The sequence below is a fragment of the Pieris napi genome, chromosome 9 (genome assembly GCF_905475465.1).
Source record: "Pieris napi chromosome 9, ilPieNapi1.2, whole genome shotgun sequence".
Lineage (NCBI taxonomy): Eukaryota > Metazoa > Arthropoda > Insecta > Lepidoptera > Pieridae > Pieris > Pieris napi.
The window spans coordinates 4,014,856-4,028,961 of NC_062242.1; the positions used below are offsets into that span (position 1 = coordinate 4,014,856).

The window sequence follows — 14,106 nt, forward strand, 5'->3', positions numbered from 1 at the left end:
TTGTACGTAGAGGGGTGAAAATTAGGGGATGTATGTATTTTTGTATGCTGTATCAAAAAAAACAAAACATTTTATCTAAAAAATAAAAATTTTGGAGGACCACCCTTAACATTTAGGGATTTGAAAGATAGTAGCCGATTCTCAAACTTACTGAATATGCATAAAAAAATTCATAGGAATCGGTCGAGTCGTTTTAGAGGAGTATGGGAACGAATATTGTGACACGAGAATTTTATATATTAGATTACGAATGTTAACTCTCTTTCAAATATAGTTGGTACATGAATTATCATTTTTAGAAATCAAGTTTGTTAAGCAATTTGGTCCCTATTAATACGATACAACCTTAATTACATACAAATAATCTACCACGAGTATGTAGTTCGATTCAGGAGAAACTATGTTTCTGACTGGAAAACATTGATTTGTGCAAACACTATCATATAAAGATTTTATTGTTAATGTTTTATTTTTCATTTCTATCTACAATTCTCATTTCTTATTCTTTAAAAGTACGCCACAATTAAACTGTGTTTAATTAATAATAATACTTATTTCAGTACTTATAACATTTTAGAAGCAACTACGAATTTCTCTAAATTTAGCGTGCAGTCTTTTCCACACAGGAAACCTTCGGAAGCGGGGAAGGTTAAGGTCGGCAAAAATCAATGTCGACCGCCGTACTACGCTTAGCATTTAGGCTTTAGCTACTAGTTCGTACTTTGTAGGATGTCTGCGTAGATAGGCACCCTAAGTTACGATTTATTATCTTTGTATGAATAATATTTTTGGCATAAAATTAGATAGCCTCTTAGGTTAAACTTGTAACTGAGCTAACAGTTTATAACAGTTGTTTCGTAGGTATATGGGTATTGAAATATAGGTAAAAAATCGTGTATATCAACGTTGGTATAATATAATAATATGACGCTTGAAATATTAAGACATAATATATTACGCATTTTAGAGCCTTGTATAACAGTAGAGTTGATAGTTGTGTATGTTGTTTTTGTCATTCTTTGTGTTATACGGCGATATCTTCCAATGTGTGCATGAATCATCGATACTGTACTCTGTAGTACATAAGCATAACTAGGTGCGTCGAACTGTCGTGTCTCCGCCGCACCGCGCCACCCCCGATTTATCGGCCCGCACCGCATACTACTGCTGTGTTTCGAGACAGACAGACAGTCGCATTTGGACCGGCAAGCGAAGTGATCGTGATTTTTCTACCTAACCAATTAATAGGTAAGTATTTATATACATATTTTAGTTTATTTTATTAAAATCTTTAAATAAATGTAAATTAATTTATTTTGTAATAAAAAAATATTTTGTAAAAACAACGGGTTTTAAGTTTCACAATCAAAAATTTACAATATTTTCTAAAACTTTATTAAGTATTTTGAGTATTTTAATATTTTTTTCCACAATACGTAAGCTGGTTCGATATGTACGTTGTTTTGTGTCAATTAACGGAACTTATTTTGCCGGGTGGGAGCGGTTGCATGACTTCATCCACACGTACGGTTTTTAAAACAATCTGTCGTTGTTGCGTGTTGCTGTTCGTTTTGTCCAGTGTATGCGTTTCGATAAGTCATCTATAAAACATTCCCTTCAGTATGAGTAATACGAGATGGCCGTGGATCGAGGTTTCTTGACGGTTAACTACTTATATGTACCTACATAAAATATACTGATTAAATAACTAGCAAGTTAAAATTCAGAATGTCCTTTCAATACCCTTTTCGTTATTGAAAGTAGGTGTTTAGTTTAAAAGAAATGTATTTCCGTCAAAACCAATTAAACAATCCGTTTAGGGTGACTTTAGATTAAGGGGGATCGTTAGCAATGAGTGAGTCATAAAATGCTTTCAAATAGACGTTTCCTAGAAGTTACTAAAACAATGTTATAAAAGATAATTAATATATCTAGATCTTTTACGGTTCGTTTCCCATGGTACAAAGTTATGTTAATAAATACAATTACTTCGTCGACTAATAAATGGTCATTCAACTCATCCGAAAAACATTTGTAGTTGGAAATTTCTTCCAAGTTAAAAAAGGATTAAAAGGACTTAAAAGGATAAGTTCGATGTATCAGGTCAGTCTAAAAATAGACATATGACTAACCCAAACACATGCTTGACACATCAAGCTGTTTTAAGAATAACTTAAATATAGAGAAACATCTCAAAATCTCAGACATAGTTAACGTACGTGAGTTTTTACTAATTAGTTATCAAAATACGTGACAAATAGTTAAAACGACATGTTTTTATTCTTTCTTAACAATGAATGAGACTTTGTCATCGATTAAAAATTGCTTAAGATTAGCTCTCCGCAATTATAGGTTTCATTGTGTTTATATAGCTCAGACGAAATTGGAAAAAGTGTGTACGTGATGGGCAGCTATGGTAATAAATATATAAATTTTATAGAAAGAAACGAAGAAAACATTAAAGCCGCTTTCGCCAGTTTCACGCGTCATAGCGTTCTTAAGAGTGATCGCACGTGAAATCTATATTATTGATAATTGCAACGATAGATGTATTGAATTTTACAATATGTATAACTATTTAAATATTTAAAAACATTAACTTGTATACTTAGATATAAAATTCTCTAAATATATTGTGTTAGGTTAATGAGTTCATGTTATGTATTTATATAGTTTTTTTTAAATATTTTTAAGGAGGGGAAAATGTTTTACATACGTGGGAATTGTATTGGATTAGTACAAAAAAATGAACATGTTAAGTATTTCCATTTTAATGCAATTTACATTCTACTATAGACCTTTCAATATGTTTAAAAGTAGCTATTTCTGGTTTTTGAATTTATTAAACTCTATAAGCAATAACACTTTTCTTCAGACATAATAACAAAATGTCCACTTCAACCTAATTGTTTACTAGATGATACCTCAAAACTACATTGTTTTCATCATTTGACATTTTAAAATGCTTATTCAATATAATTTTCCTGTCTTAGATATCAGTCAGTTGAATATGAATCAGAATAATAAACATAACTGTACTAACGGCCTCATTAGCACGTATTATAATCACATTGAAACGGTTAAAGATTTTCTTATTTTATGGGTAATTAAAGTACTTTCAAAACTTTTAATAATAATTACATTTCGGTAATAAATGTTTTTATACAAGTAAAATATCTCTATTGTGTGACTGTTATTATCTGCTCAGACAGGACAGTGGCCTGTGAAAGAGAACCTAAAGGGAAGAAAGGGATGCAAAAGCTTCCCGAATAGAATCGATTGAGAGCAAACAGCCCTAATGCCTAAGGGATACCGGTTTGCGGGGGTGCGTTGCGTACTACGGAACAATACTGTTAAAATAATTGCTTTCATTAAAATATTCCTGTATTAAACTTTATGATTCGTTATAACTTTTGAATAATTAAATATAATTTTCAAAGACTTGTCTAGAACTTCGAATTTATTGTAAATTTCAACTATTTAACTTGATACGGAGATAAAACGCTAATTAGTATCATTAAATTAATTAAATATAAACGCATAAGTATAACGAACTTAGATTTTAAAATGTACGAAGTTTTTTTCTGAACTGCATTAAGAAAACACCCACTATTAATTAATATTTATATAAAATATACATGAAACCTTCAAAAATCAACACAGTAGTAGATTTCTGTCGAAACAAAAGGAAAACCCCTATGTTAATTGAATACATACTAGGCACTTAAGCACATGCTATCTAAAGTCTAAATACCTATATGTAATTCGAATATCCCTCGCAGACACCCCTTCGGTACTCCACTGTGGTCCTGCAGATCGATACGATGCATCGAGGGTGCATTGATAGTATCAAACTGTGTTATGTATTTTTTATAGGTAATACGAGGAAAATAAAAATCTATTTTAGCAGAAATTTTACTGCTTTGATATGAAGGAGACAAATGGATTATTATTAATAACGGTTTCAGCATCTCCTTAATTAAATTGAACCATTAAACGAACATCATCAATTTACACCGAATTTTAGACTAATTAGCCCGTTATAAAGTTAAATAAATAATAAAAACTAGCTAACACGACACCAGCCATCCGTGGTGCTTACTGCTCTTGAAATCTTAATTGCTAGCTCCGCTTGACGCTCCATAAAATTTAAGATGTAATTTTTGATTTGAAGTTGCCTTACATCTTACGTTGCGCTAAAGATGGCGCGGGCGGCGGGGTCAATGACATCGCGTTTGGCGCATTCTAATTCTATTAAAATCATTAATGAGTCACTTTAATGCATTGCATTGATATAAATTACAAGACAAGCCAAAGATGCTTAAGTACATTCATCCTTATTCATTGGAATTTTGTTAGTTTTAGTGAACCAAAGAATCTGAATAGTTAGTTCTATTTGACTCTGGTAGGTACTTAATTATAACCGTCTACGTACCTACTGAACATTTTCATTCAAATATAAATTAATAATAAAATTTAAATAAATAACACACTATACTCACTTATTCATTGAAGTCGTAAACTATGCTGCCTCATATAATGGTCCATTTTGTGTTTATGGCATGTAATATTGACGCTCGCAAAAGTGAGGGGTTTTTCGAATATTCGAATTATCACGTATGAAGCCATTTTAATTTTGTAAATTCCTATGTATCTAACAGTTTAGTTGGGAACTTTATATTAGCAGAAATTAGGCTAACGTCTAATAATATTAATATATAACTAATATGGAATAAGTAACATATTATTAGTAAAAATATTGAATCGTTGAGTGATGTTGACATCCTACTAATAACATCCAATATTAAACTAATTAATAGTTTCTGTCTGGGACGGATTTCTTTTTTAATAGCATTCTTTGTTAATTGTAATTCTATCAGCACACATATTAACATGCATGTATCGTGCTTCGGAAGACGTTTACCTATTTGGTATTATTTCTTTAGTTATATCGAGACAATTCTCCTGTCCTTGCAATTTGATGCGTCAAATCACACTTTGAATGTAAGTGTGCCTTTTCTGTAAGTAAAGAACGTGATAGAATACTAAATCAATTATGTGTATTGAATTAATTATGTATTTTATCGTGATAATTATTAGTCCGTCCTCTTTTATACATTTAAGAAACAATAATTATTTTACAACAGCTGAAATTTCTGTTCTGAGATATTTACGATATGAATTGCAAACATTAATCTATTTTTACCACTGTTTATAACGATGCATATGACACACGTTATTTCGATAAGAGTCTTATCTATTCCCTAAAGAAATTATCGATTGTGCTTATAATTGATAAAGACCTAAGTTGGTTTTGTCGCGAACATTGACTTTACGGTAAGAAAGATTTTTCTTTAAAAACCTTTGTCTTTAAAAACACTTTCATTGTAAAGGTGTAAATGATCCTTTGTTTTAGACCTCTTGCTTAGTTCTTGCGCGTTAAGAATAATACGAAAGGATAACGAATAAGTTGTTTATTAAACCCGTATAAGTGCGCGATATTACTTTTCCTGTTTCGAGTCATCGCACGTCCGCTTGTAATGAACTCCTCAATTCCTGATATTTGATACAGACATGTGTTCAACTACGAAACATTGCATAAGGAATAACTTTTAAAGATAATAAGATACCTTAACATTTGTTGGTCTAGTAGTTAGAAATACATAACATACATCATGTTTTAAAAATGAATGACTAGATATTTTCACTGTCTAATGCTATATTATACCTAGCCCCTTTTTTTGCATAAACACTAGGTATGTGTTAATGGAAGAAAAATTATGGCCTTTAAGTATTCGATAATGTCAAATGCGAGGTAGATTATCTTTCTTTCCAATAATTGCGTTCAAAAGTTCACAACCCTAACCAAATATGGAGAAAAGCTGCGTAGTTGGGTCACCTTGTTGACAGGCTAGCACAAGGCTGGCCGCCATTTTGGTCCTATCATGAGCTGGAATGTGTACTATTTATAGGCACAAGGTCGCGTGGAGATTTGCAGATGACTATAAAATAGAATGCAGTGGGAACTGAATATTTAGATAAATTTAGAATTCCAGTCGGGATATTTAGTCTTCGTCACATATCGATTAAATATATATAGTAATTATTATATTTAGACTTTTTAATTATAATCGTATTTTTTTTCTGTTGATGTTGTCAGTTTAAAGTTTAATAGTAAAAGACGGGATCAATCTGTGCATTCTAAACTCATAAATTTTTTGTTGTCTGGAATTTAACGCATAGCTTCCGACTCCATCAGAGGGTCTACATGACGTATAAATATGTACATTATTAACTAACACACATTTAAAAAAGTGAATTTTTAACAGAAACATATTCGTTAGTAATAGCTTAATTATATTATCAAAAACAAAGGAGTTAATTAAGTTTTTTACATAAATGCTATAATTAAGAAGCATATCAAACATAATAATCTAATTAAGAATTATACCATCCCGGTTAAATTAGAATCTGGATAATGAATACAACAGTATAAATTTTACCTAACGGCATTTTGGGAATAGTCAAAACTTTCATATTATGGTTTTACATTTTTAAATTATATTTTTAACTATGAGTTCGCCCTTTTGTAACGCTTTATTTCGTGTATCTAGATCATAATCTTCACTATAAACTCCTTGGTTAAGCCGTCAATCTCGTCGTAGTCTGTTAAGCCTTCGCGGTGAAATTTTAATAACTTTCTACGCAACCGGGCCCCACAGACTAAATGCTGACTCAGAGTTCACTGTTCGTAATTGATGCGAAGGGGTCTGCAAAAATAAAACCATTAAAAACGCTACGAAGAACATTATGGTTGGCTGTAAAATTTGTGATGTTACTCACTGTCCGTGGTAGAAGTGGATATAATATATTTTTGTATAAGAAAATGTTGAAATTGCCCATAAATATTATCATGGACTGAGAATGGTGAAAAGTGGGTCCAGACCTTTCTGACTATGAATAATTTTATTGTTCCATGCCCGTTTTTATATACAAAGATATGATTCATTGAATACGTATAAAATGTCAATTCCAATAAATATTTCGTATATACTGAGTCATGTTAAGGTCGTTTACCGTGAACAACTCATGAGACGATTAAATAGGAAATTACAAATATTTCCGGTAACATTTCTTTAGCTAAATAAATTAGCTTTAAGATTATTTTATCTCTATACATTCGTGTAAGCTTATAAAAAAATAAAACAACCAAAAATGTTACGAATAAATACTCGTTTTAATTTGTAGTAAATCGTTTACTGGCGCCAATGTCGGCCCAAAAACACGATTACATAAAACGTCGTATTTCAGCATTTATCTGATAATGTATAATCCGAATAAGGATATTGTTAATACTTTTTCTTTTTTTAATTGACTTAACACACTAAAATTCTGACGAAAAACACTACAGCGATAAGTAAATATGGTTTAAATAGTGCTTTAAATTGCAAATAATTTGCTTATTTGGTTAGTTGAGGTTAGTTGAGTTATACTCTTTAGTTACATATTACTTACATTACTGAAGCAACGTTATTAATTTACCAATTTAGAATTTAAAAGATTTACTCTTTTTTCACATATCTACTTTGTTCTGTGGCTGAACCTTTAAAAATTACTGACATGGGGCTCTCACAAGTAACAAGTCTCTGCTTTTCTAATCGGATCTGTGGCATAAAGCTCTACGTTATAAAACGATCGCCATAAGCGAAGAATATAAACTCAACAAAGGTCCCTTATACTGCGACCATATGGCCAGTTGTTAAACTTTTTTAATCTCACGATCAATTTCAAGTCGTACTTGTCTTACCGTTTACGGTTGTGGAAAGGCTGACATAACTGTAGTTGTACAATGCTTAATTTTTAGCGCAACATATGGTCCATGACAGTGTACAGTGTTTGCTTGACGACTTATTGTTTAGTGTTTGCATTATAATGACGTGTTTTCTTTGTGTTTCCGAATTAAATGGTACAAAGGAGGCCTAGTAATTTTCGTACTGGAACTGTCTGTATTATCAGGATACTAAATTGTACCCAGGAGTGCTAATAAAAGAAAAAGTTTTAATTACTTACAATACAAACTTTTAAGAATCTTTGGTCAAATTATTAAAACAAGTGAGTACTCTTGTATTTAAATACTTTTTTTATGTCTTCCAAGTAGGTTACCTACCTACCTATATTTTTAATTATGAAAGGCGCAGAATAAAACTGACAATGCAAAATCTATTGTAATATTTATTTATGTAACAGATCGAATACCCGAAAATATATATAATTTAAATTACATTGTATTTGGGCTTAAAACGGTGTTTTTCGTGATCGCTTAATGTAGTTTTGTCATTATTTGGTTCAGGTTGATTAAAAACTTACGCAAAATTGGAAAGTGCCGTTTTTCTAGAGTTGTTAGATACACGCTATAATAGATTTACAAGTCCATAATAAATCCGGTTAATAATTTACGTCAGTTTTAATAAAACTGAAACTACTTGTATTCGACTGTAAAATATGTTAGTTACTTTATATGCATATACATATGTATATGTAATTATTTTTTAAGACCACTTAAAATATTATTATTTATTAACATATATTTTGCAACATAGTAGCTGTTAACCCTTAGTTTTTGTTTATTAACGCATTTCCGTTGCATAAACGTCACATCCTTGTCAAGTTGTCCATCAATATTTGTTATTCAGACAAGAAATAATCTCAAATGAATTATACCATCTTCATCTATTTTAAGTGATATATTACCCCTGATAACACTTTTATCTTGTAAATGTCGTCATTCATTATACGTCTCAAAGATATTGGAAAAAGTGGGTATATTCTACTCGGTAAAATTACCTACATAGCATACTTAAAATTGCATTAATATTTTTATTACTTAGATATTCTTTTCACATTTTGGGTTATATTATAAACAAGCTGCCCCGGGAACTTCGTTTCGCCTTAAAATGTTCTTTTACTTAACCTTCTTTCCATTTTTCTCCATAAAAACCTTCCTCAGAGTTCAAGGAATAAATAAAAAATACACGAATTGGTCTATTTTCTTCGTGTTTTAAGCTTAGCAACATATACGATGTTATCATATACCAATTAAATATTCCTATATCTATTTGTTGCCGTTCTGAAACATTGCCATTATACATAGAATAAATAAATATTATTTTATTATTCTTTTCCAATTTTCATATCACTTGCAAGTAGCAAGTTAATTTTTATAAAACGCGACGATGTTCTGACGAAAACGCAAAACAATATTTCCAAATACTTTTTGAAAGCAACGTGCCAAAAACATGAATACCGAGCAATTTTGTCGATTCACATTTATAATAGCCATTATTTGCTTTTTTACATTTTTCCCTAGACGAGTCCATTGACTGTCTGCATAAAACATGAATAGGTGATTATTTGTAAAACTGCGCCTCCCTTGTGTCTCCAAACAAAAGACTGTTACCGTGGTGGACCGGATGTATTATAACTTAGTATACATAGGCTTAACCAACAATGTCCGATGTACATTTTGTATTCATGTCACTTGTCTCTCGACGGCGACTAATATTGTGAATTGGAAGTAATTTTTCACCTCGATTTAGCTTAATGAAATTTTAAAACAAATTATTTATATAGACATAAGTATAAATAATTTGTTATAACAAAATAATTTTAAACGATTAAGTCTACTTCAAGAATGCCAAAGAAACTCAGTTCAATTTCTTTATGTGTGTTATTTTGATTTTACATATTATATTCTTCTGCGGCGAGTGTGCATTGCCCCTCACATTAGGTACAGTTATTTCTGCAGAGTTGAACATTCTCAGCTAGATCGTTAACGTTAATTTCCTGAACAACATTTTTATTTAGTAGATGATGCTTTTTGAAATAGTCCCGGTATATTTTCCAAAACACATTCTTCAAAATAGAATGATATCTTTATTCAAATATTTTATTACATCTGTTGTTATTTCAGAGGTAAAGAATAGCGGTTAGCAGAAAGTATTCAATAATTAGACAGATATATTCAATTATCTATATACATATATAAAAATGAAACCCGTTTTCCGTTGTCACGACATAACATGAAAACGGCTTGACCGATTTGGCTGATTTTTTTTTATAATATACCTTGAAGTACGAGGATGGTTCTTACGGAGAAAAATTAAAAAAAAATTGAGTGAAAAAGTCTAAAAACAACACTTTTCTATATTCCCATACAAAATATTCGTAATAATACTTAAAAGTCAATTTGAACTTTAATGCCATAGCATAAAATTCAAGTGTTAGTGGAGGAGTTCCGGGAAGGTAAATTTTTATTTTTTGACATAATGTATTTGTTGTCTTATCAACTTTCTTTTTTATCTTACTAGCTAGACCGGTGTCCCGAATAGTAGAATAAGTATTTTAAACAAATAAAGAATCGACTGTTAGGCGGTACGATGTTCGCCAGGCCAGCTAGTAATAAATAGATTAAAAACTTTACCAAGATGTTTTATTGTCTACGATTTAAACTGAAACTGTCGCTTTTTTAATAATACTACGAGGCAGCACTCATTATATTTTTTCTTAATAAAGTGGTTGTAGTTTCAATGCGTAATCCCCTCGAGCGTCGTCGCCCTCGCTATTCCGAACCCTTCGCAAACCCAAAAGCAAACAGTTATGTGCTATTTCACTCAATAAAACTTTTATATCCTAATATAGTAATGTGCTTCGTTTTCAACTTAACGTATGTACTTACTTATATCCCGTCAATCTTTACTGATATCTTATGAATCTTATTGCATACGTTTTATTATATTTGTTGCCATTGTTATATTGATGAAACGTCTGTTTTTTGGTTGACGTAAATGGATACATATTAATGTATTAACGCCTCACTTATCTAGCTTGCATTAGCTAGATAAGTGTGAGTGAGGTGAGGCTGTGACTTTACGTAGAAGGTAATCTAAAATTTAAAAGAGCATTAGGGAAGCATTAGAGAAATTATCAATATAGGTATTTTGTACACACATTCCAAACTAACAATACGTTGTATTGGTTCACAGATCTCAATAAAATGGCCTGCTCAGTCGACGCCCCATCCCTGAAGGACCTCCCCAAGGTCGCGACAGACCTCAAGAGCCAGCTAGAGGCTTTCAACCCCAGCTGCCTCAAGGACGTGGACACCAATGAGAAAATTGTCCTACCATCTGCAGAAGGTGCAGTTATAAAATTATGACAAAAGCAATCGCAAATAACAAAATTCTTTAATAAAAAAATTAGAACTATGACAAGACACTTCTTATCCTTATATGAATTTAATGTTTTTTATCTTTATTTAAATGGATTTGGAAATCAATTCTATAATACAATATCTAATTACTTTGGTGTGAAAATTTTACGTACTATTTATTTTAAGGTAAAAGTTATTGTCACTTATAAAGTACCTATATATTTTTACAATTTTGAGATTCCTAGAAGAGTATAAGCAGAACAATGTCATACACTATGATAAAAGTGATTTATTCATTCAACAAAGAATTGGTATGTAGTAGAAATATAGGACAAGTACATTTTTAAACAGACGTCGCAAGGGAAAAACAACATACAGCTCTACTTCAGGGAGTTGAACAATTTCGGCCGATCTTACTGAGGAAAACTGAAACGGTTGAGAAAAATGTACTCCCCAACGCGTTAGGTACTCAGCGAGTGAATACCTGCACTCAAAATAACAATCCAATAATCCAAAGTAACTGTCTGTGGAAAATAGCTGCTAATATTACAAATTCGGGCCCATAAAAGAAATGCAATGTATTGTAGGACTATTACGCCTTGTAATAAGGGAGCTATTTTCATTTGAACACGCTTTTATGATTGCAGGACTTAATTTTAGTGTCACAAGAGTTTTGTACCTAATAACAAAAAGTTTTAAAAACCAAAGTTTATCATTTTTAATGTATGCAAGCACATTCAATGTTTTTATTCGCATGAGTTTGAATGTTCGTTATTTTGCAATAACTATTATTGAAATAACTGGCTTTTGAAATCTGAATGTCGCGTATAATAATTAAAAAAATAGCAACACATTATATTACTTATTTTTATAGGATCGATAGCAGTTTGCACAGGCAATTTATGGAATTTGAAAATGCGAACGACTCCCGAAAATTATTAAAAAGCCCATCTTTTTTACTATGAGTCTTTGAATGAATTGAATGTCATTTTGATGCTTTGCAGATGTTGCCACTGAAAAAACTCAAAAGTCCCTATTTGATGGCATTGAAAAATTCGACGCTACCAGGCTGAAACATACTGAAACTAACGAGAAAAACCCACTGCCTGATAAAGATGGTACGATTTTATTCATTTATAAGTTCTAAAAAAACTGTATTGTTATAACTTTTAAATACAAACATTTCAATCAATTAAATAAGCTTTAATTATTAAGCATTTTAAGATAATAAACTATTGCATCTTACAATCTCGTTATCATTAGTTAATTATTTAAGTTTTCTGCTTCAGTTTGCATTGCGCACATAAAATGCATCTGCACATAATTTTAATTTAAAATTTATAAATATTTTTGCCTGTGCTTACACTGCATTGCACGTTGCTTTATAAACAGTTGTAGCTGCCGAGAAAGCGCATCAGAATTTACTTGATGGGGTGGAACATTTCGACAAATCTCAGATGAAGCATACCACGACAGAAGAAAAGAATCTCCTGCCTCCAATTGAAGGTTTAATTCCATGAGCTTTATTTTTATTTTGCGCATGCCTAATTTGGTTTTATTATTTGTACCTAGTATATATAAACATATTTTTGTGTGTCAGCTCCTTTTTATACCTTACTATATTATATTCTTGCATTTGCAATGTACATTATAAATCGTACATTCGTACGATATATTTCATACAATACTCTACAAACAATAATATATTTCAATAATTGTATCATCGACTCCAACAGAAAATAAACTTTATAAGTTGTAAATGTTATTTATAAATTTTTACAGCAATTGAGGCCGAAAAGGAGAAAAATAAGTTTTTGAATGGTATTGAAAACTTCGACCCAACCAAGTTGAAACACACTGAAACCTGTGAGAAGAATCCTCTCCCCACTAAAGACACTATCGAACAGGAGAAGACAGCTTGAACTATCTTCCATCGTATTTATTGCAACTATATCTCGCTAGTATCGCCGTATTTTTAGTAACGATAAGTTAAAATAACGGAACCAGTATTCGAGACCCGCTAAAATTGTGAATATTTCAGTCTTTAAAAAATAAATCCACAGATATTTTGAGTATTCTAAAACTATCATAGATTTTTCCATGAAACTCGAACTGGTTTTCCATTAGATTATAGGAACCGAAATTTTCTACGTCACTTTTAACGATATAAAATAAGTGTATTTTATGAGCATTTGGTTTAATTTATATCAAGACATTGTTAAGATCCTGTACTGATTTTGATTAAGCATAACCACTACACTTACTATTTTATAAATAACTTCTAGTAGTTTATTCACTAATATCTCAAAAAGGTTATTTGGCTCTAATAATAACAATAATTAGGAGTGTAGTCCCCAAAACCATTTTGTGAAGAGGTTTAATGTGTACTGATTCTTTAAAAAAAATTGTACATCAATAGACCTCATTCAAATTTGTTCTATTGTTTTTTATTCAGTAATAACAAGTATTTGATGCTCAACATGTAAGAATAGTAATTTTTTAATGTTTATACTTTTTGTGATGAAAAATATTTATAGTAATGATAATCAACAATTTTTCAATTTTATATAATGCTATGATGCCAATAAATCAATCAATCGAAATTTTGTATGTTTTACAGACGGTGCTTTTTATAAATATAGGTTTTAAAAAAGTGTTTGTTGTTTTATGTCCCTAAAAAAATATATAAGATATGTAACTGAAAAATTAAATTATAGTAAAGTTTGTTTCAGAAATTGATATCGTTGTATTATATGTACACATATATTTTAACATATTATTATACACCTATATGCATTAGTATTCTTATATCATATTGTGACTAAAATCTGTTATGAATGATCATAAGCGAATTTAGTTATGATGCAAAAAAAAATATTTTTTTCACCAACCATAAA

General features: G+C 30.7%; 1 protein-coding gene across 4 annotated transcripts; it reads left to right on the forward strand.

Moving 5' to 3' along the window:
- The first annotated feature begins 1,086 nt into the window (after window positions 1–1,086).
- On the forward strand, window positions 1,087–13,812 carry LOC125052566 (thymosin beta). Of its 4 annotated transcripts, XM_047653487.1 has the most exons (6): window positions 1,087–1,248; window positions 11,043–11,195; window positions 11,561–11,674; window positions 12,214–12,327; window positions 12,602–12,715; window positions 12,992–13,812. In XM_047653487.1, exons 2-6 carry the CDS (start codon window positions 11,054–11,056, stop codon window positions 13,129–13,131), a joined length of 624 nt encoding a protein of 207 aa, XP_047509443.1. In that variant the 5' UTR covers window positions 1,087–1,248; window positions 11,043–11,053; the 3' UTR covers window positions 13,132–13,812. The 4 variants fall into 4 exon arrangements, with proteins under 4 accessions (XP_047509443.1, XP_047509445.1, XP_047509444.1 ...); XM_047653489.1 differs by lacking the exon at window positions 12,602–12,715; XM_047653488.1 differs by lacking the exon at window positions 11,561–11,674.
- Window positions 13,813–14,106: the final 294 nt, after the last annotated feature.

What these genes read in the sequence shown, in the direction of transcription:
- LOC125052566 (XM_047653487.1), top strand. Translation starts at nt 11,054, where the DNA reads ATGGCCTGCTCAGTCGACGCCCCATCCCTGAAGGACCTCCCCAAGGTC. An exon ending in TGTCCTACCATCTGCAGAAG is followed by an intron (nt 11,196 to 11,560) that starts GTGCAGTTATAA and finishes ATTTTTAAACAG; the next exon opens with ACGTCGCAAGGGAAAAACAA. An exon ending in TGTACTCCCCAACGCGTTAG is followed by an intron (nt 11,675 to 12,213) that starts GTACTCAGCGAG and finishes GATGCTTTGCAG; the next exon opens with ATGTTGCCACTGAAAAAACT.